Here is a 21,238-nt window from a genome sequence, read left to right as displayed (position 1 = left end):
CTAAATAGGTTTTTTTGTTTTTTTGGGATAGGGTTTAAAAAGGTGAACTTTTTGATTTTGCAGTTCATTCGATAGTGACTTGAAGGGGAGACGTTAATTGAGATGTCCGATGAATATGACTATCGCAGCTATAATAATGAAATCGAAAGAAGCAATGACGTCTTCCCGTTACCAGTGAGTAATTTTAATAGCTCAATACTAACATTTTGAAATGTTCTAAAAATTTAAATTTTTTCAAATAAAAACAGAAACCATGAAATTACTTACTTTAACTATGACTTTACTGAAACAATCAAAATAAATGTGCAGCATGTTGTTTTATTTTATATATGAAAAGGTGTGTGGTAAATTAGAGTGCAAGTTAATTTTAATTATAAAAAAATACAAAGAAAAAATTGTGTACAGCACAATTTTGTTTATCTCACAAAACGAAACCTTAGAAAAAATAAGTGAAAGTGAACTACAACTATAACATAAAACACTTTTGTAAAATTCTCTTGCATCTTTAGGGCAATATCGGATCAATGGCAGTCAATGTCTATGTCGAAAATGATGAGAATGTATACAAACTGGGCTCGAAGGCAAAAAGAAAAGCAAAGTATGTACTATTGACTAAAGTAGGAATTATAGTGACAAAAGTAAATTTCATTTTTATAACCTTTTTTTTTACTTTTAGAAAGAAAAAGAAAATCGAAGACAACGAAGAACATCCAAGCGGACTTGCTGGAATCACAGGGCTTGTAAATATATTTCAGTGTTAATTGCAGTGTTGTGTAAATAATTGATGTAACTTTACAGTTTCGATATGCTCAACCTGCTGAATATATTTTGATGATAATTGGCTTTTTGGCTTCTATAGTTAATGGTGCTAGTTTACCTATAATGGCAATCGTTTTTGGGAAAATGACAAACATGTTTATTAATGTTTCTTCAAATGTGAGTTTATCTGTTATTTTTATATTATATACTATAATAATTAAAGAAGATTATTTAAGGATTTATTTTAGGGATTTAAACAAAGTGGTACAAATTATACAATACCCAATTTCACAACACAATCAACAATTCTTGATGAAAAAACGTAATTACAAAATAATTATAATTAGTTTGTGTTTTTTGTTTTCTGTGTTGATTGAGAGTAATTATATTGAAATTTGTTTCAGCCCAATACCAGTACAAATAACAAGAGAAGAGTTCACATCATCTATGGAATATTTCTCATTTTATTACATTTATATAAGTATTTCTGTTCTTATATCTGTATTTATTCAGGTAAAATTTACAACTTTTATGGTAATATAGGGTTAATATTCAAATTAAAATTGCACAGACTCTTTGCTGGGAAATGGCTTGTGAAAGGCAAGTATACCGCTTAAGACAGATTTTTTTCTCTCAAATCCTACGCCAAGACATAAGTTGGTACGACGCCAACGAAGACGGTGACCTTCCTCATAAACTCTCTGAGTAGGTATACAAATGAGGTAATATGGGTGATTAAAATCGGCCCTTAAGGGAATCTACATGTTTTTTAATGATTCAAGTGATTTGGAGAGGGTGAGAGAAGGTATCGGAAGCAAATTCAGCATGCTCACGCAGTATGGTTCAACTTTCATTGTTGGAATTATTGTTGGTTTTAATGCAAATGTAAAACTGACTAGTGCCATGATTATAATAGCGCCATTAATCATAGGAATTTCTGCAGTTGTAGCAAGGGTAATTCCAAACAGAACTCTTTTAAATTATTTAACAGTTTGATTTTTAATTAAAAAAAGATTAATCTTTAATCTTTTATGGTGTTTTATTCATAAGAATAAATCAATAAAAGACGTTTATTAAAATTGACTAATTGGCTAAACTTTTAAGTAATGCATAATTACATTTTTTAACTGATAAGTTTTGCTAGAAATGAATGTTAATTAAAGCAATAATATTATAATATTCATTTAAATAATTATAATATTTCTTATAAATTATACATTGGAAATGTCAGGCAATGAGTGGATCTGCACAAAGAGAACAGTTAAGATACGGCATTGCTGGAGGAATTGCATCAGAAGTGCTTAACTGTATCAAAATTGTTGCTTCATTTGGAGGAGAACCAAACGAAATTGCAAGGTTATTTTTTCTAAAAATCCAAACTTCCATGCAGTTTATTAAACAGTAATACATTTATTTTAGGTATGGGGACGCTTTGGAGCAAGGAAGAAAAGTGACGATGGGTAAATACTACATTCTTTCTATAGCTGCAGCGTTTATGTTTGTGACATCGTACGGTGCTTTTGGTTTTGCATTTTGGTATGGCTCTGATCTCATAATGCATGGTGACGCAACACCTGGAAGCGTTTTTACTGTAAATCTTAAATTATATTAATATAATTTATAATCTTTTCATTAATTTTTAATGACTATAATCAATACTTTTAGGTGTTTTTCAGCGTTATGACAGGTGCATTTACAATAGGAAATGCTCTCCCTTTTGTTAACACAGTTAGTACGGCAATTGGTTCAGCATCTACAATATTTAACATAATTGATAGAATACCTCCTATAGACTCATATTCCCAAGATGGAAAAATTCCAGACAAACTTGTTGGTGAAATAGAGTTTAAAGATGTTCAATTTTCATATCCTACAAGAACTGAAGTTAAGGTGATTAATGTTAAAATTAAGCTTTCATTTTCTAATTCCTAATAAGAACATACTTTAGGTGTTGAAAGGTTTAAACATTAAAATAGAACCAGGAAAGTCTGTCGCTTTGGTGGGTGGAAGTGGGGCTGGAAAGAGCACGGTCGTAGGTTTGCTACTGCGTTTCTACGATCCAGATAGTGGAGAAGTTAGTTGGTAAAATCAGATTTATAAAACGAAGATTTTATTAACAATTATTTTGTAGGTTTTAATTGATGGTATTCGAGTTGATGAATTGAATCTTGAATGGCTAAGAAGTCAAATTGGTGTAGTTTCACAAGAGCCTGTCCTTTTTGGTGTTTCTATTGCTGAAAATATCCGTTACGGGTGTGAATCAATAACTGAATCCGATATAGTCCGAGCTGCTACTTTAGCAAACGCTCATTCCTTCATCAGAGATTTGCCCCTTGTATGTACCTTCTATAATATTAAAATTGAGATATTAATTTTAAAAATTTAAGGGGTATGACACTCAAGTCGGCGACAGGGGTACAATGTTGTCAGGAGGACAAAAACAAAGAATAGCTATCGCAAGAGCTCTTGTCAGAGATCCAAAGATTCTTCTTCTAGATGAGGCTACTTCTGCTTTAGACGCACAGAGTGAAAGCATTGTACAAGCTGCTTTGGACAATGCAATGAGGGGAAGGACAACAGTTATTGTTGCACACAGACTATCAACAATACGGAATGTAGATACGATTTATGCTCTAAAAGTATGCTAATACATATTTAGTCCAAATGCTATTTCAAGTAATTAATTATTTTTATTTTGAATGAAGGACGGAAAGGTTTTTGAATCTGGATCACATGAAGAACTTATTGCTAAACAAGGCTTATACTATGGCTTGGTGGAGGCCCAAAAGAAAAGAGATGCTAAGGCTCAAATTGGAGAGGAAGGGTAGCATATCTATTTAAAAATAAATAAATATCATTATTTATTTTCAATTGATTAATTTTTTTTAGGCCAGCAATAATAGAGAACCAAGTGACCCTTCATGAGAAAGAAAGGTTTTTTTCATTAATTATCTTTATGAACCAAAAAGCAGACAAAAACTGTAAAGTGATTTATATATTAATTTTCAGGAGATCGTCAGGAGTTCTATCAAGGGCATCATTAAGACGAAGTAGGAGAAAATCATCAGCACTCGGAAATGTGTACGTTGGTGCTCCTAAGAATGATGAGACTAAAGAGGTGGTTGTACATTTTTACGAGTTTTTTCGTATTACTAATTTTCTGACGATCTAGGAATTGGCAAAGAGAGTAAGCTTTTTGAAAATCTTGAAAATGAACATCAATCAGTGGCCACACATGTTGTTAACAATGATTGGATGCGTTATTGTTGGAACGAGTATGCCATTATTTGCATCTCTCTATGCCGACGTTTTTCATGTATGTTATTAATTTAATTAAAAGTTTACATCTTGAATATTTTTAAATACTTTCTATGAGATTATGTTTAGAGAAGAATTTAAAAATTGTATACTAGTTTTACAAACTTATTTTCAGACTTTTACTCTTAAAGGAGAAGAATTTTCATCAGCTGTAAGATTTTGGACAATAATTTATATTTGTTTTGCCGTTTCAACTGGGTTTGGAAACTATTTAGTTGTAAGTAAAATTAACATATACTAAAATAGGAAAATAAATACAAAAAAATTTACAGGCGATTTGCTCAAGTATTTTAACGGAAAAAATGATAGCAGTTATGCGCTTGAAAGCATTTATTTCTATTGTTAGGCAAGCAATATGCTGGTTTGATATCGAAGCACATTCAGCAGGGAGATTGGTAACATGCCTAGCAAGAGACCCACCTCTAATAAAATCTGTAAAATTTATTTTATTTATACTATTTAGTATAATGAATAATTTTAATTCATTTTCTAGGCGGCTGGTTTTCGAGCAGGCCAAGTTTTTATTGCAGCAACATCCCTCGTCGCAGCTTTAATAATAGCATTTTCTACAGGCTGGAAGCTTGCAACTGTTCTTTTATTTGTAGCGCCTATAATTGCAGGTGCTGCCTACAAACAAGCAAGTCTCTTGAGGAGACATCAAAAGAGAGATGCAAAATTTATGGATGATGCAGGACAGGTATTGAATATATCTTTCTTTTATTATACTTCTTTTGATCAGTATGATTTCAGGTAGCGAGTGAAGCAGTACTCAATCTGAGGACAGTACAAGCTTTAGGAAGAGAAAAACTTTTTCTCAAAAGATACAAAGATTACTTACTACTTCCTTTTGTGTAATTTTTATATATCATTGTAAAATATTAGAGTAGTACATTAATAGATGATTTTTTTTGTGAATAGTGAATCCAAGAAACAAGCATATGTATATGCAATAGTCTTTGCTATTTCTCAATCTCTTGTCTATATGATGTATGCGGCAGCTTTTAGATTTGGTGCTGTTTTAATTGAAAAAGATGAAATGACGCCTACATCAGTTTATAGGTTCTTTTCATACTTTAAAATTTAAAAAGTAATAGGATTTTTATTAATATTTTCATTATTTACAGGGTGTTCTTTTCTTTATCATTTTGTGCAACTGCTGTTGGCCAAGCTTCCACATATTTTCAAGATTTTGCGAAAGCAAAATTGTCTATTGGATTTGTCTACAGACTGATGAGCATGAATTCCCTAGTAGATGCTCTAGCTCCGGGTGGAATTAAACCAGTTAGAATTTTTATATATTTATTTTGTTGCAATGTCGACATGTACTAAATCCAGTTTTTCAGATAATCCATGGGAAAGTAACATTCAAAGATATTTATTTTTCATACCCAACGAGAAAAAATATTCCTATACTGAGAGGGCTGAATTTGACAATAGAGCCTGGCCAAACTGTAGCACTTGTTGGAAGTTCTGGTTGTGGAAAATCAACTGTGATAGGCTTACTTGAACGCTTTTACTTGCCCATCACTGGCAAAGTGGTTAGTAAGTCAATTATTAGTTTTGACTAAAATTAAAACAAAACAAATTAGCTTTTAGATGATGTCGACACTTCAGTGATCAACCTAAAATGGCTGAGAAGTCATATAGGCCTTGTTACACAAGAACCTGTTCTTTTTGACTGCTCGATAAAAGAAAATATTGCATATGGAGCTAGAGAGCCGTCTAAAGTAAAAGATAATCAAATATTTGAGGCTGCAAAAACTGCAAATATTCACGACTTCATTGTAAATCTTCCTCAGGTAATAACAAATATTAATGACAAAACAATTCAAACAGTGAAGATATTTTAACACTCAAAGGGATATGCGACCATGGTTGGTGACAGAGGCGCTAAACTTTCAGGAGGGCAAAAACAAAGAATTGCAATCGCTAGAGCACTTATACGTGATCCTAAAATTTTACTTTTGGACGAAGCTACATCAGCTTTAGACACAGAAAGTGAAAAGGTAAATTATTTAATCAACTATTATTTAGAAATCCTTCCATTATATATACAACTGATAGGAGCCTCAAATCAAATATTACACCATATTCTTCCCTCATTATGCAAATTATTTTCATCCATGTCTAGATCGTTCAAGAAGCACTAGATAGGGCGAGAAAGGGCAGAACAAGTATTGTCATCGCCCATAGACTATCAACAATCCAGAATGCGGATGTCATTGTGGTCATTCATCAAGGACGAGTTGCTGAGAAAGGCACCCATGAAGAATTAAAAAATATGCGTGGTTTATACTATGAATTGATAAAACATCAATAACCCACCAGCATAATAAATTATTATTTATTTTTTGTTGTAAGTGTTAATACAATTATTAGTGTTTCATCACTATCGTTCAATACGAAATTAAGGTTTACATTTTTGGACGAAAACAAGCATGAACTATTTGTGTCTGTCTTAAGTGTAATATATTATAATGGTCTTATCAATAAAATTAAGGATATTGTAAAAAAATAAAAAATAAATAAAGTTAATATTTATTACATAACAATAAATAAAAATGTAATATTGATTTAGACTACAGTAAAAAATAATAAATTATATTAGCTGTTCTCAACAATTTCTAAATTTGGAAAAGACATCACATGCTCAAGAAATCTTGCAAGTGAGAGCAAATTTTCTTCTTGGTAATTAGGAGCCATAAGCTGTAAGCTCAAAGGCATCTCATTTTTGCTTAGCCTAATTGGAATTGAAATGGCAGGGCAGCCTGTAATTGAGAAAGGTCATCAATTAGAAGAAGAGAGAAAAAAAAATGTAGGGATTTTTGTTTGTAAGCAGACCTGACATATTGGCTGGCTGAGTACAGTAGTCATGAATGGTGCACTGTTCACGGTTGTCAAGACTGAGAAAATCTTGAAAATCTGGCGCTTCGGTTAACGTCGTAGGCGTCAAAAGGATGTCAACTTCGTTCCAAGCTTTGGTAAAATCTTCACAAATGAGCCTTCTGACCTTTAATGCCTTTTCAAAATATTTCTCATAATTACTGAAAAAACGTTTAAACGGTATAATCACATCATTGTGTTTAATTCAATGTTTCTGAATCCATACTTTTGAAGAAGAAAATAATTTCCTGAAAGTATCCTTCCCCTGACTGCTTGATTTAATCCTATACTCCTCGTTTCTGCATAAAGTTGGTTTGTAGAGAAATCATTATCAGCTCTAAAACCATATCGCAAACCATCATATCGTGCCATATTACTTGCAACTTCACATTGGTTAAGTACTGAATAACAAGCTATTGAATATGCTGTATGCGGGAGTGAAACCTGAAAACATTTTTTTAAATACACATTGATCAAACTAAAACGAACTTAATTTAGTCTTTTTTTTACTTGCTTCACAGTAAATCCGATTTTTTCTAATAAGTCAGATACAAACTTCCAAGTATCTAACATACATTTGCTGATACCTTTACAATGATATTCTTTTGGTATCCCTATTTTAAGATTTTTTACGTTTACTTTGTCTAGATTGATTTTTTCAACTGGGACAGTTGTTGAATCTAATGGATCATACCCACTAACAACATCTAAAATATAATTTAAAACAATATTGTTTTCAGTTCATACAATAGTATTAAATTCAAAATTACTATAGACAAGAGCAGCATCTTCAACAGTTCTAGTCAAGATGCCGGGAACATCCATTGAGTTGACTAGTGGAATTAAGCCATGCCTCGATACAGAGGAGTAAGTCGGCTTAAAACCCACGATTCCACAAAACGCCGCAGGGTTTCGAGTCGAACCGCCAGTATCTGAACCCAAAGCGCTAAAATTTTACCTGACAGTCATAACATTGCTAAAAAATAAGACTTACGCAAAGCATGAACCAGTTGCAACAGCAACAGCACTGCCACCGGAGCTGCCCCCCGCTATTTTCCAAACGCGTCTTCCTTTTCTGGGTTTTCCACCGATTCTGTAGTTCAAATCCGAACCCCAGACGTTTTTAGTGGGTCCGTGAATTGAATCAACCGTCCCTGAGCTAAAAAAATGTCATTTTTGAGAAATTATATTCAAAAGCATTGAACAAATATCTTACCCCATGGCAAACTCATCCAAGTTAGACTTTCCTAAAACAACTGCCCCAGCTTTAATTAGTCTGTCGACCACTGTGGCATTATAAGGTGGAACAAAGTCGTTTAACATCATTGATGCACAGGTTGTTTTTATTCCTTTAGTGCAAAAGTTATCTTTAACTACTATTGGAATACCATCGACATCGCTACCCTGTTCTGTGTATTAAAAATAAAATGAGATATATTATGTTATATTAAATAAAGTTTCAAACTTAAGTTTAAATTGGGCTTTGTACTTAGAAAAAGAAACAAAATAAAAATACCATCGCCTATATGAGGATTTTCTATGGTGTAGACAATCGCGTTGAGCACCTTAACGTGCTTGGCCCTGTCATGACATAGCTTCATTAACTCTGATTTCGTTGTCGATCCACTTTTAAGACATTGTCTAATCTCTGAGATACTTTTGGACAGCATTTTGCATCTAACCTTCTACAGGGCGACGTTTCGCCGGTTGTGTTGCTGGTTTTAAATTGTAGATGATAAGCCACCACAAGAAGGTACCTTGAGATCTTAGGTTCACTACTCACTACTGGCTACTGAGTACTGGCACGTGTTTGACGTCCGTAACTTGACTGTTGTTTGATATGTTCACCCTGGCATTTGTAAAACAATAACACTAAAATATTGCAGCCTTATCCAAACTGTTGCCTTCAATCATAATTTATTATTCAATGAAGATAATAAAAAGAACTATATGAAAATAAATTGCTACTAGATGATTTCATAAATTTGACTGAAAGTTATGAATGTTTTCAGTTATAAAAACTGTCATAACTCACAATTTGAAAACTTTAAAATAAATTAAGTTTAGTAATTGTTATTTATAAATTAAGTTATTCCAACAATGTGATCTCTAAGCGACTTTTGCAGAGGTCATTGCCTTCCTGTAATGAAGTATACCTTGTTTTTTTAGGGATGGGGTACGAGTCTACCCAGGCATTTAACCCCTCGGGTCTTGGTCGCCCACCCTGCATAATATATATATTGCACTAGAGGTTGGTTGAAAATATGAATTGAAGTTAGCCTCGGCCAACAGTCTCTCAACACATCTATGACACTTGCTGAGATTTTTTAGCTGCTTTTGCAAAGTACAAATACTTTTTTACAATGTACATTGACTCTGTTACAGAATGAACCTCTAGTCCACTTTTATTTTACATGCCATGAACATGTTAAACTTTACTATTATAAACTAACCTAATTGAGGGTCAATGCGGAGTAATATCTGCCATCGGCTCTCACACAGTCAAGCCAATAAATACATTCACTCCCAACTGACACATGGGACGTAGTGTTATATAAAATAAAATAACTCCATTCCCTCCAAGAATCAGAACAGGGAACCCAAATATTACTGCGTGCTCAATCAAAATTTTCATGCTTTTTATATGAAGCCAAGGAATGGCGAGTCATATCTTTCGAGGACTACTTATTGACAGTGCTGTTGATACATGAGAGCTTCCCTACTAACCAGGCTCACCAACGCTTCCAATTTCTTCGAACATAACATGTTTTTAATGCATTTTTATCATCAGAGGGCGGATCGCGGAGGTTGTCTGGACGTTGTGACATCCCAGCCCTAGCCACCTCGTCGGCCTATTCGTATCCCTCCAGAGTTGTGTCTGGAACCCAGACAACCACTGTTTTGCCGAGAACTTCATTTCATGATATTTCTCTAAGAAAAGTACGAGAGGGTCGACAGAGAACCTGTGACGGACCATGGTAGCTGAGGGAGTCAATACCGACTAAGTAATAGCTTACAGTTCTGCCGTGTAAATGCCAGAATGTGGTGCGAGTGACCACTCCACCATTAAGAACTACAGGTAAAAAGTGTTTCTTTTATTCAACGAAATAATTATATTATTATATTTATTAACAACTGAACACTAAAACATAAAAAATATGGAATGTATGTTATAAATTGAAATTCAAAAATAAAAATAAAATAATAGACTTAAAACTATACACACTAAAATCACAAAAAATTAAAAAAAAGCTACATTAATATTTTAATAACTTAATAATATCTTAACTGACTAACATTCTTAGAAATAATAGTAATTATTTTCTAATAATGTCTTATTATATCACTTCTCTGTTACTCATAACAACCTTTTAGCATGAGCTTGTAATTTACTATTTGCTACGATGATGATAATAATAATAATGTATGTAACTCCATTATACATTTAGGCAAATAGATACAATAAATTACATTATCTTGAGTTCAAAATTTTGAAATTGAGGAAACACTAGAGGTAAAACTCGTATTACTTAAAATGCCGTTTATGTAACTGAAGATAGGTCCACTGATATTTTTTTGTTTTATATATATATATAAAATATCTACAATAAAAATTTATAGTTAACATATTATATCTTTAACTAAACTAGATGATATCACAGCATTAGAGCTGAGCTCGGAAGGACAATAGTCAGACTTTTTGGATATGAGCATTTCAAAGGATAGAGTAAGTTAGTAAGTATAAAAGAAGAGAAATCTTTTTTTTTCTGTTTAAGATCAATAGTGTTGAAAAGGAGAAGGCACTCCATCCCTCTGAAAACTACGCTTGATGCTCACATGTGGAAATTGGTTGCGCCACATCTGTATGTTGCTGTCTTGAATGAGATCACAAAAGCTTAGATCAAAAAGTCTCAGCTCCTTGCACGTGTTTAAAAATCTATTAAAAAATATTTAATTAGATCTTTTGTATATTGGATAATTAGATTTTTAAAGTTACCTGTAACAAATCTGAGGTGTGATGTTTCTAATGCCGAGGAGGTCGACCTGCTGAAGGTGTGGACAATTGTTGATAAATGGTATGAGATCTCTGTCAGTAATGCCACGTAAAGAAGCAACAAAAAGTTTACGCAGCTTGGGGCAGCCTGCAGCTAAAGCTGTTAGGCATTCTCCGGGGATTGACACTCCCAGGCTACAAAGAAACAACATTAAAGCAAGTAAAAAGAAGCTGGTGCTTTTTTCAACTTACCACCATCCAAGATCTATCTCTTCCAATTGTGAACAATTAGCGAGCGACTTCACACCGCTCGGCGTCAAGCTGTACGTCTTCCAAAAATCTACAGAAATCAACTGACGGTTGTAAGTCCCGAGGGAGTGTGCCACCTCATCCATTGCTGACACCCTTACACACGAGCCTAACAAATAATTAAACATTTGACAAAATATTCTTTTAACCATTAATAATACTCCATACCAAGGTTTATATGCTGGAGTTTTGGTGATTGCTTTAATATTTTGACTAGGGGTCCACCTTCAATTGCAGTTCTATAAAGATCAAGACGTTGAAATGTTGTGATGTTAGTGAGACTGTGGAAACCATCAACTGAGATTTTGAAGCAGTTTCGAAGAGATAGCTCTAAAAATTTTAATACATAAAACATTATACATTTTAATAGAAAAATAGAAACTAAACATAATGACCAAGCATATTTTCAATTGTAAAAGGCTTGATGTTTATAGGCAATATTTTGATATATTATTGCACCTGTGCATAATCTTGGAGCACCACGGCAAGACTAGATTGCCATTCTGGTACCTCAGAGCTGTACGGATTTTAAATGTATATACTGTCTGGGTTGTGAGAGGCTAGCATTTTACGATATCGACTTAGTTTTATATAAAAACAGTCAGTATCAGATTGAGACGCTCAAAAAGAGGTTGAAAGACCAGAAAAAGACGTAATGATGTGTACTGTGTAATAATGGCGATGACCTCAGCTATTTTTTCGGTCACTAAACTTCTCACATTATTATTATTATTATTTGAATTCACTAATTTCGTGGTCCGCTTGACCAATTAATATATTACAATTAATCAAGGTTTTTAGTTGAGATAAAAAAGTCAATGGCACGAGCGGGATTCAAACCCACGATCTTCGGCTTGATACGCCGCTGCTCTACCACTTGAGCTATTGTGACCTCGAACCACTCGGACATCAACTTCCCATCTCAACCGCACCTTTTGAATTTTCCCTCCTTTTTGCCATTTTTCAAATGTCGTGTAATCGGATTGGATTCTTGACGAGAAATGAAATGGCCACAGAGAGCTTTAGTGAAGTATACTTCATTTGAAATCATTAAATTCACTAATTGAAAAATGGCAAAAAGGAGGGAAAATTCAAAAGGTGCGGTTGAGATGGGAAGTTGATGTCCGAGTGGTTCGAGGTCACGATAGCTCAAGTGGTAGAGCAGCGGCGTATCAAGCGGAAGATCGTGGGTTTGAATCCTGCTCGTGCCATTACTTTTTTATATCAACTAAAAACCTTGATTAATTGTAATATACGGACCACAAAATTAGTGAATTTAATGATTTGAAATGAAGTATACTTCACTAAAGCTCTCCGTGGCCATTTCATTTCTCGTCGAGAATCCAATCCGATTACACGACATTTGAAAAATGGCAAAAAGGAGGGAAAATTCAAAAGGTGCGGTTGAGATGGGAAGTTGATGTCCGAGTGGTTCGAGGTCACAATAGCTCAAGTGGTAGAGCAGCGGCGTATCAAGCCGAAGATCGTGGGTTCGAATCCCGCTCGTGCCATTGACTTTTTTATCTCAACTAAAAACCTTTATTAAGTGTAATTATTTGAATTATTTTTACAAAAGTGTGGCTGAGATGAAAAATTAGTGTCACGAGGGGGATTCAAACCCATGAAATCCGGATAAATACACCAGTGCTCTATCAAGTGTCTTCGGCCCTTGAAACACCAACTTTTCATCTCAACCTACCAACTTTTTACATTTTCCCTCTTTCTGCCAATAGTCAAATAGTCACAAGTCAAATATTGTGAAATCATATAGATTCTTGGCAGCATAAATAGGGAGCTGTTAGTGAAGTATGTGTCTTTTAATAATTATATTAATATAGTGTTTTAGATGGACCTCTTAACCAGAGTAATTATTTTTAATTGATTTATTATTTTTATGTAAAGTGTGGAAATCTGAATGTTATGGGTTTGTGTCCCCCTCGTGACACTATTTTCCATCTCAGCCACACTTTGCATAACGATAATAAATCAATTAAAAATAATTACACTGGTTAAGAGGACCAACTAAAACATATATATTAATTATTATTATTACAACTATCAGTATAAAAAAAATCAAAACTGCAGAATTTAATTAGTAAATGGAATACCTTTAAGATTTCGGCATGAATAAGCCACTTGTTTGATACAATCATCATCTATATATTTGCAACAATCCAATCTCAAATGAGTGATTTGCTTGCCACAAGTATTAATAAATCTGAAAAATTAGAAATATAATGTAGTCTAGTTCTAAGGGGTTAATAATAATACAAAATTATGGAACACCTACGATGAAAATTGAGCTGGTGTTATCTGGTCATAATTACCACACCAAGAAAGATCTAGCTTTTGTAAATACAAGCATCTCGAAGAAAGTGTATTTAATGCATTTGAATTAACACAAAACCAATAGGGCTGTAATAAACTTAATTTAATTTCTGTTCATGGATATAAAATGTACTATACTACCTTTAAATTTAAACCAGTGTAAAGCATTGCATCATTGGCTAAACGTGAAAAATGCTTATTAACTCTAACACAACGACGAAGTGAGATAAGATCAAGGTAACCGAAGATCCTGAGTATTGTTTCATCCTGAAATTATATATTCAATTTAATTTTTTAAAACTAATATCAACCGATGCGAAAAACCTACAGGAAGGTCACTGAATGGTCCACTGCTAGAACCAGTGGTTGTATCAATTTCTTGATCTATATCTTCCAGAAGTGAATCCACAAGTGATGAAAGGTCTTTGTGAATTGTCAAAATATCGACCTTAAACATTTTATTCAAGTTATTAAACAGGCGACAAAAACACAAAAATCAATGTGCTCACATCATTAGTAATCGCGTTTATTTTAAATCCTTTTATCTGTGAAGTAATCTTTCCAAAATCAACTTCTTTATTTGGTACACGGGAGCCAACGAGTAAAACGGCATCAAGCTCAGTGTAATAATCAAGCTGTGAGTGATTAAATTCAATACGCAGTAAGCTGAAATTATGAAAACACTTTTAAGGATATGAATCACTAAATGCAATGCCATTGTAAGCAAATCTTGTAGGTGTTACTGGCTGAAAGAATGATTCATGCTATGAAATAATCTCATAGCATTTACCTCATGCTATTAGCTTAAAAGCATTGAAACTGGACAACATATTATCATGACATACAGAGAAATCATATTCAGATTTTTTTTAATATTCAAATATACTTGTATAGTATTTAGTGATCATTAATTATTATTTAGAGATTGGGAGATGTATTTATATAATTTAAACAATGTTTATAAATCCCATGCCCTGAAGATGATCTCAATAAAGTTCAAAACATTGGCATGATAAAGAAAATGTTTTCTAAACCTACATCACACCAGACCGCATCTTACAGTCAATAAATAATCATAAAAATATACCTTGTCATAAAATCAATTGGTCTTATTTCAGGGGAAAATATTCTGGGCCTGTGCCCAACTATTTGAGGCTCCCCTTCCCAAAGAAGTTTCCAAAGACCTTCACCATCCCCAGCCCAGATGCGGACGACAGATCCAGGGTTGAAAGTCTCAAAAATGCTGACTTTTTCTGGGTATACTTCTTGCTCAAATGTTATATCTGTAATTTATTGGAAATTTAAAATTATACTTCAATATTCTTTGTGGAAAAAATAACAATACCTATGTAGTCTTCACTGACAATCTGGCTGTTTTGAGTCATTATTGGAATGGGCTTGGATGGAGCATCGTTCCACCACTTGCCATATGTTCGCTGAAAATGTTAACTTTCATTGAAATTGTGCAATAAACTGAGATTAGTTTAAAGTATGTGTTGCTAATAAATGAAGTCCATCCTTTTATATATAATAAAAGGCACAAAAAGAGAACATTTACTACAGCTAGAATGTAGAAAATACATCAAATACATTTAAGAAAACTTCTGGAAAATAATCTGTGCCATAATATCCATGATGCCAATTTATAGACTGACAGTATAAATCCAGTAGGAAATAAGCCTAGTCAAACAATCACAGTTGCCTTAACTAAAAGAAAAAAGATATACATAAAGCAGTCAATTTAAATATTGCAATTATGAAAATAAAAAACAAAGTCTTAGGGGGATTAAAATATAAATATTAGGATCAAACCACCTTGATGAGAGAAAACTAATATTCATGGTTAAGAAGGACATACCTAAGTAACAAAATGGAAATTTGGGAAATTTTGTCTGTTAAAGAAAGTACCATTGTTGAGGGTGAACTGAATTGCCAAAGTATTCAGTTGCATTCTTGGAACTCGTAGACATGTTCACCAAATTCTTTCTAGACAAATTTGAAAGATGCAAGTACTTGAGGACACAAAATAAAAGGTCATAGGCTCAGGTCAGAGAACCTAGCAATAATAGCACTGAATTGGAATATCAATCTCAAGATGGAAAACTAAATATGTTCACACTTCCTGCACAAGAATTGAGTGGAATGGACAAGTGGATATCCTTGAAAAGAATGAAGCTACCTCAACTAAGCTAAGTAGAAAAGACCCCCAATTCTTCTGTACGCACTATCAGACATTTTTAGAGTAGAAGATGAGAGGATGAGGAAAAAAATACTAAGCAATGGGCACAATCCAAAAATCTTGCAAGATATGCTGGAATAAATTTCAGAATAATTAAGAGAAAGGGGGCAAAATCCAGAATTTGAGCAGGTTTTTTTTTTAAATCTCCAGACTCAATGGACACAAGAAGTGTAAATTCAGCAAAGAAACAGAAGAAACTAATAACACTGTTGCCAACCAACTGTGGAGAAAATATTTTAGGAATTACACCACAACTGCAACTGGAAGGAATAATACAATTCATAGATGAATAGAAGTCATAAAAGTCATAATTCTACACCCTCAGAACAAAACTGGCTAAGTGAGAGAGCCAACTTTTCAGCATTGCGATTTTAAAGCTTAAACCTTTGGCACAAATAGAATTGCCAAAATCTTTTGAATTGTATCTAAAATGGCACATTGCATTTTAAAGGAAGTGATTTTGACTTAATCAATAATATACTGTCTGTCAGGTCTTAAAACTGACTGGAATATGCACTTATTTCATTTGGCCAAAATTTGACTTATCCAGTTTTGCCCCAAGAGCTCAGAATTATGACTGGTGTATACAAAACATTTAACTAACAATTTATTACCTACTTTTACTCTTAATAATGCACATTATGGAGGACTTAAATATCTCAGACATCAAGTAAATAAGTGATCAGATTTAATTTTGTGAAACAGAATCCCATTCTTCAACAAGAGTGGTTTGAAACTGTTCAACACTTGTTGGAGGTGGTAAACGATGTCTAATCCATCTCTTTATCACATCCCATAAGTGCTCTATGGGATTCATGTCAAGTGAATGTGCTAACTAATTTTTTGTAGTTATCCCTACATCTTCCAATTAATAGGTGACATTCTAGGTATACGCAGTCGAGCATTATCATGCATTAATACAAAGTTGTCCCCCAAAATTGGAGCAAATAGGACCAGTTTCCAAATGAATTCCTCAATGTAACTTAGTGCGGTGAACGATCCATTCTGTACAATAATCAATTTGGTACGGGCATTGATTGAAGTTATTTCTGTTCGTTTAACCTGATCCATCATCCTGCTTGTAACACTAACTTTTTCATCTCAACCAAAACCTTACATTAAAAAGAATTGTATGGTGATTAGTGACCGTTAATAGATAATTATTCAGAAATCGAGATGCGGTCTAGACTATAGACTGCATCTCACGATTTCTGAATAATTATTAAAAATAATAATTAATTGAAATAAGTAATTTGGTCAATTAGACCGCTGAACATAAAAGAATTATAAAAATTTTGTTTTTGGTACAACCAAAACAATTAACAAATTGTAATTCACAAATATAAATTCAATTAGTTTAGCTGTAAAATTCTAATATTCTAAGTTCCAATGTAACATACAATTCTCAAGAAATTTTTCAAAATTGAAATACTTTAGTTAAATAAAGAATAGTCTGGTGACTTTTTGTTACTGCAGAGACAATTGTCTGTGTTAATATTAGTTTATTAATTATTTATTTACCGATAGTTAATAATATTAATAAATCACCCACCATGACAAATGCCTGAGGAAAGTCACCGTAGTCGGGGAACTTGCTCGGCTTGCCAGATATGTTGTATGCCGTGTAGGATATACTGATGTCGCTTCCGTACTGGGAGCTGAAATCTTTGACATCTTGCACGTACTGTTCGACAGTGACGTCCGGGTCGTCGCACTCCCTCTCTGAGACTGGGTAGACCCACGGGAAAGACTTGACATCCACCATTTCTGCTTGTTGTCATCCGATATCAGGCTAGGGGGGCGTCGGCTCTTCACCAAGGACGAAAAGAGTTGGGTACAATGCCCGTTCCTTCCCAGTCCGAAGTACCGTCCGTCCTGACTCCTTCTGCTGTACTGGCCTAGTTGAGATGGTGCCCGACAGGCCAACGACTTCTACTGGTGGCCACCTTGAAACATCTCTCTTGAAAATATAAAATTAAAGAAAAACGAAATACCATTTCAGTTATCCAGCTGAATGTATTACATAAGCTAAAATAAAATGTTTACAATCAACACAGTTGTGATTTCAAAAGAATATATTTTAACAAAAAACCTTAAGTTCAAACTCTTGCTTTTAAAGTAGGGTCCTTCTAGAATTATATTTATGCTCCACAATGTAATAATAAAAGGAACCATTTGTGATCTAGTTAAAAAAAAAGAGAAAAATAATTTTAAAAACATTTTTTAAACTTGATCTTTTTTTCTCGTGTAAATTTTTTTCACCTAAGGCTGTTGTGTATACACAATCAATTCCTGATGTGCAAAGTGATGTGCAGACTGTTTTAAACTGTTCGAAACCTTCCATTGATATATTTTGTTATTGTTTTTCTTATCAAATGAAAAATCAAATTTTCATAAAGACGGCTTTTTCTTTTGTACGACCGTGTTTGATGGCGAAGGAGGAAAATAGAAAATAAAGATGTCGTTGTTAGCTGTGATCCCTTCTTCGCTGACGTCCGGTCTGTCCCCGTGGTATTTCTTCAAAGGGTCGCTGGTAAGGCCGTTGTATGCTGCCAACTTTTGCCTGTTAAACAGTAGAAAGCGGAATGAAGAAGTTGCCTGGCAGAGGTTCATGTCGAGCTCTAGAGCCAGGAGGAAGGCGTTGCACAATACGCTGAAGGACCGGAGCGAGCAGTTTTGGAAGACGGAGCAGAAACTTAGGACAAGGAGCCGCATCCTGCTTAACAACCTAGAGCAAAAGTACAAGATAAAAGAAAAGATGGAGAGGATAATAGAAAGGGAAAATATCTGGACTTTTCCGAACATTCTCTGTTTGATGCGCATATGTGCCTCTCCGTATCTGGGCTACCTGATAGTCAAGGAGGATTTTAACATAGCGTTTTACCTCATGATGTTTGCCGGTTTCACTGACTTGCTCGATGGTCTTATAGCAAGAAATTACCGGAGTCAGGCGTCGAAACTGGGCAGTTTCTTGGACCCCCTCGCTGACAAGATTCTCATCTCGACTATGTTCATCACCATGACTTATGTCGATTTGGTCCCGGTCGCGTTGACAAGTCTCATAATTGCTCGAGATGTATGGCTTGCTGCGATCGGGTTTTACATCCGGTACTTGTCGCTTCCTCCTCCCAAGACTTTTGCGAGATATTTTGACCTGTCTCATGCGACTGCAAAAATCAAACCTCTCTTTATTAGCAAAGTCAACACTCTGTTTCAACTCGCAACTGCTGGCATTTCTCTCACGTCCCCTGTTTTTGGCTTTAGCGACCACCCCTATTTACTTTATCTCTGGAGTGTGACTGCCTCTACTACAATTATTTCAGCTATATGTTACGTATATTTTTCAAAAGATACTTATAAAATTTTGAGAAAAGCGGGTAGTTCTTGATTTTTGTTCTTGTTATCGGTGAAACATATATAAGAATGTATATAATAATAAAGTTTTATGGACTTTAAACGGTTTTTATATTTTAAATCTAAGAGGGTCTATGCAATAGTTTATTTTGTATGTAATATAACAAATTTAAAATATATGATCAGTTAAAAGTAATTTTATTATTGCTAACTTAATCCATATTTGCTTCATGGTCATAATTAACCATGTTAATTATTCTTTTTATCTAAGGTTTTTGGTTGAGATGAAAAATTATTGTCACAAGCGGGATTTGAACCCACGATCTTCAGCAAAATACGCTGCTGCTCTAACCACTTGAGCTTCATAGCTCACGATAGTTCAAGTGTTTACAGCAACGGCGTATTGAGCCGAATGTCGCGGGTTCGAATCCCACTTGTGACAGTGACACTAATTTTTCATCTCAACCAAAAACCTTAGATAAAACGAATAATTAATTGTTATTGATTGTTTTTCTCCAAATTAACCATTTTGTAATTAGGAACTGCTGTACCCCATGCAGTATGCATAATCATACATGTCTTTTTCTTATCCAAGCGTATCCATCATACAAGATTTTACACCTTCCAAATACACTTTTTTTTTGTCGTAATCAGATTTTCTTATTTCACATACTTTATTTGAATTGTATCATCGTCCTTTAAATTTTGACCCATTCAATGTACTTCATTTCAATCAATCATTTCAATGTACTCATAACTAACTCATAATGTTGGCTAAAATGAAAAATGCAAGACTGTAAAAGAAAGATTTACTAATAGTAATTATTTTTTAAAGTTTTGAAATAAACTTGGTAAAATATATATTAAGCTGGCGCTGAGTCCATGTACACTCTTCTTCTTGATGTCACTCAAACATATTTCACCTTTGTGCCATCCAGTAAGGAATGAACAAGAAGTTCAGTATTTGTTCACGACTCATAGACCAACACCTACCATCAACTTTGATAAAATATATCAAAAAATTAAAAAACAAAAAATTATTTCAATAAGCGCTTTATTAAAGTAATTCAATATGAAGAAATTATATTAAAAAAACATAATTAATTGTTTAAACAATGAATATCACATTTTATTTATCGACTATATACAACATATTACATAACAAATAAAAATAAAACAATTTCAACAATAAGTTAGAGAGAGGAGGGAAAGCTTTAAACTGATTAAAAAAATCTGCAGAAAAATACATAATGTCGCAAATAAAGTTTATAAACAAAAATCACAATTTCCCTAAGATCAGTCTTTTATCTTTGACATCACTTTTTGCCTTTGACAAGTTCTTCTCTTGCAACCTGCGTCATCCGAAAGACAAGCACAGATAATACTTTGTCCAACGGGTCCATAAAACCCCGCTGCATCCATTTTGGTATCGTTGTACGAGCGTGTGAGAATCCTAATTTCTGAAGTATGTAATCCACACCGTACGGCTCTATCCTTTTACCTCCCCATGACAAAATCCTGGAAAAGAAAAATTTACATTGCAATACTGAGTTTGAGGTCTTGTAAGAAACTAATTTTACCTGACGGTAGGCTCAAGATGCCATGTCTTACAAACAAATGACCTCCAGTCCATGTTGAAAACATCTGTTGGTTCAAAGGCAGTTTTCTTCTTTTCTTCTTCTCCAGTATCTGAACTTCCGCTAGCACCATCGCTTTTCTTCGATTCTTTCTTCAAGATTTCAGGCGTTGGACTCTGCGCTCTAGTATTTTGGTTACCCAACTTAAAATATAAAAATAAAAATTAAAAACAAATAAAAAGATCTATTATGTATTTTACATACTAAATTGAATAACATTTTCTATATGGAGGAGTTACACCCACAGTTTTTATATAGAAAAAGCTATAGTGGAATGAAGTATCACTTTAAAATATTGAACTATATTTAAATCATTACAATTAATTAAGGTTTTTAGTTGAGATGAAAAAAAGTTAATGGCACGAGCGGGATTCGAACCCACGATCTTCGGCTAGATACTCCGCTGCTCTACCACAT

At 33.8% G+C, this 21,238-nt stretch overlaps 5 protein-coding genes across 7 annotated transcripts in view; 2 read left to right on the top strand and 3 right to left on the bottom strand.

The window, feature by feature from the left end:
• The first annotated feature begins 56 nt into the window (after positions 1–56).
• Positions 57–6,437, top strand: LOC106662553 (multidrug resistance protein 1-like). Of its 2 annotated transcripts, XM_014386731.2 has the most exons (28): positions 57–174; positions 510–598; positions 677–740; positions 799–936; positions 1,008–1,081; positions 1,164–1,272; positions 1,331–1,464; positions 1,542–1,713; positions 1,991–2,115; positions 2,179–2,350; positions 2,425–2,649; positions 2,708–2,833; positions 2,891–3,094; positions 3,147–3,398; positions 3,465–3,583; positions 3,649–3,693; positions 3,769–3,877; positions 3,932–4,075; positions 4,193–4,294; positions 4,350–4,511; positions 4,571–4,774; positions 4,828–4,928; positions 4,996–5,136; positions 5,202–5,358; positions 5,421–5,615; positions 5,667–5,876; positions 5,937–6,083; positions 6,209–6,437. In XM_014386731.2, exons 1-28 carry the CDS (start codon positions 103–105, stop codon positions 6,395–6,397), a joined length of 3,981 nt encoding a protein of 1,326 aa, XP_014242217.1. In that variant the 5' UTR covers positions 57–102; the 3' UTR covers positions 6,398–6,437. The 2 variants fall into 2 exon arrangements, with proteins under 2 accessions (XP_014242217.1, XP_014242218.1); XM_014386732.2 differs by lacking the exons at positions 57–174; positions 510–598; positions 677–740; ... (1 more) ...; positions 1,008–1,081; positions 1,164–1,272 and having other exon boundaries at positions 1,392–1,481.
• A 206-nt stretch (positions 6,438–6,643) lies between these two features.
• On the bottom strand, positions 6,644–8,970 carry LOC106662554 (glutamyl-tRNA(Gln) amidotransferase subunit A, mitochondrial). The gene is made up of 8 exons (XM_014386733.2): positions 8,477–8,970; positions 8,177–8,369; positions 7,955–8,119; positions 7,731–7,906; positions 7,471–7,667; positions 7,187–7,404; positions 6,919–7,121; positions 6,644–6,845 (listed from the first exon to the last, which is right to left on the bottom strand). The coding sequence occupies exons 1-8, from the start codon at positions 8,628–8,630 to the stop codon at positions 6,682–6,684; spliced, it is 1,470 nt and encodes a 489-aa protein (XP_014242219.1). The 5' UTR covers positions 8,631–8,970; the 3' UTR covers positions 6,644–6,681.
• A 1,758-nt stretch (positions 8,971–10,728) lies between these two features.
• Positions 10,729–17,850, bottom strand: LOC106662594 (F-box/LRR-repeat protein 4). Its single transcript, XM_014386792.2, has 12 exons — positions 17,383–17,850; positions 14,937–15,027; positions 14,679–14,874; positions 14,101–14,257; positions 13,920–14,039; positions 13,733–13,858; positions 13,554–13,678; positions 13,372–13,481; positions 11,432–11,593; positions 11,207–11,372; positions 10,958–11,149; positions 10,729–10,897 (listed from the first exon to the last, which is right to left on the bottom strand). Exons 1-12 carry the CDS (start codon positions 17,593–17,595, stop codon positions 10,738–10,740), a joined length of 1,818 nt encoding a protein of 605 aa, XP_014242278.1. The 5' UTR covers positions 17,596–17,850; the 3' UTR covers positions 10,729–10,737.
• A 240-nt stretch (positions 17,851–18,090) lies between these two features.
• LOC106662595 (probable cardiolipin synthase (CMP-forming)) lies at positions 18,091–19,280 on the top strand. Its single transcript, XM_014386793.2, has one exon. It carries the CDS (start codon positions 18,289–18,291, stop codon positions 19,216–19,218), a length of 930 nt encoding a protein of 309 aa, XP_014242279.1. The 5' UTR covers positions 18,091–18,288; the 3' UTR covers positions 19,219–19,280.
• A 1,104-nt stretch (positions 19,281–20,384) lies between these two features.
• The window catches only part of LOC106662472 (uncharacterized protein KIAA1109), a 35,194-nt gene continuing 34,340 nt past the window's right edge, over positions 20,385–21,238 (bottom strand). Inside the window, exons 79-80 of one of the 2 annotated variants that reach the window (XM_024224914.1) lie at positions 20,765–20,964; positions 20,385–20,702 (exon numbers count right to left, since the gene is read on the bottom strand). In XM_024224914.1, coding sequence (XP_024080682.1) covers positions 20,501–20,702; positions 20,765–20,964 — 402 coding nt within the window. In that variant the 3' untranslated portion in view covers positions 20,385–20,500. The remainder of the gene's footprint in view (positions 20,703–20,764; positions 20,965–21,238) is intronic. The other variant, XM_014386582.2, reaches the window with a different exon arrangement.

Source organism: Cimex lectularius, unplaced genomic scaffold (genome assembly GCF_000648675.2).
Source record: "Cimex lectularius strain Harlan isolate CLEC.00 unplaced genomic scaffold, Clec_2.1 scaffold43, whole genome shotgun sequence".
Classification (NCBI taxonomy): domain Eukaryota; kingdom Metazoa; phylum Arthropoda; class Insecta; order Hemiptera; family Cimicidae; genus Cimex; species Cimex lectularius.
Note: the sequence above shows the minus strand (reverse complement) of the source record. Positions and strands in the feature narration are given on the sequence as shown.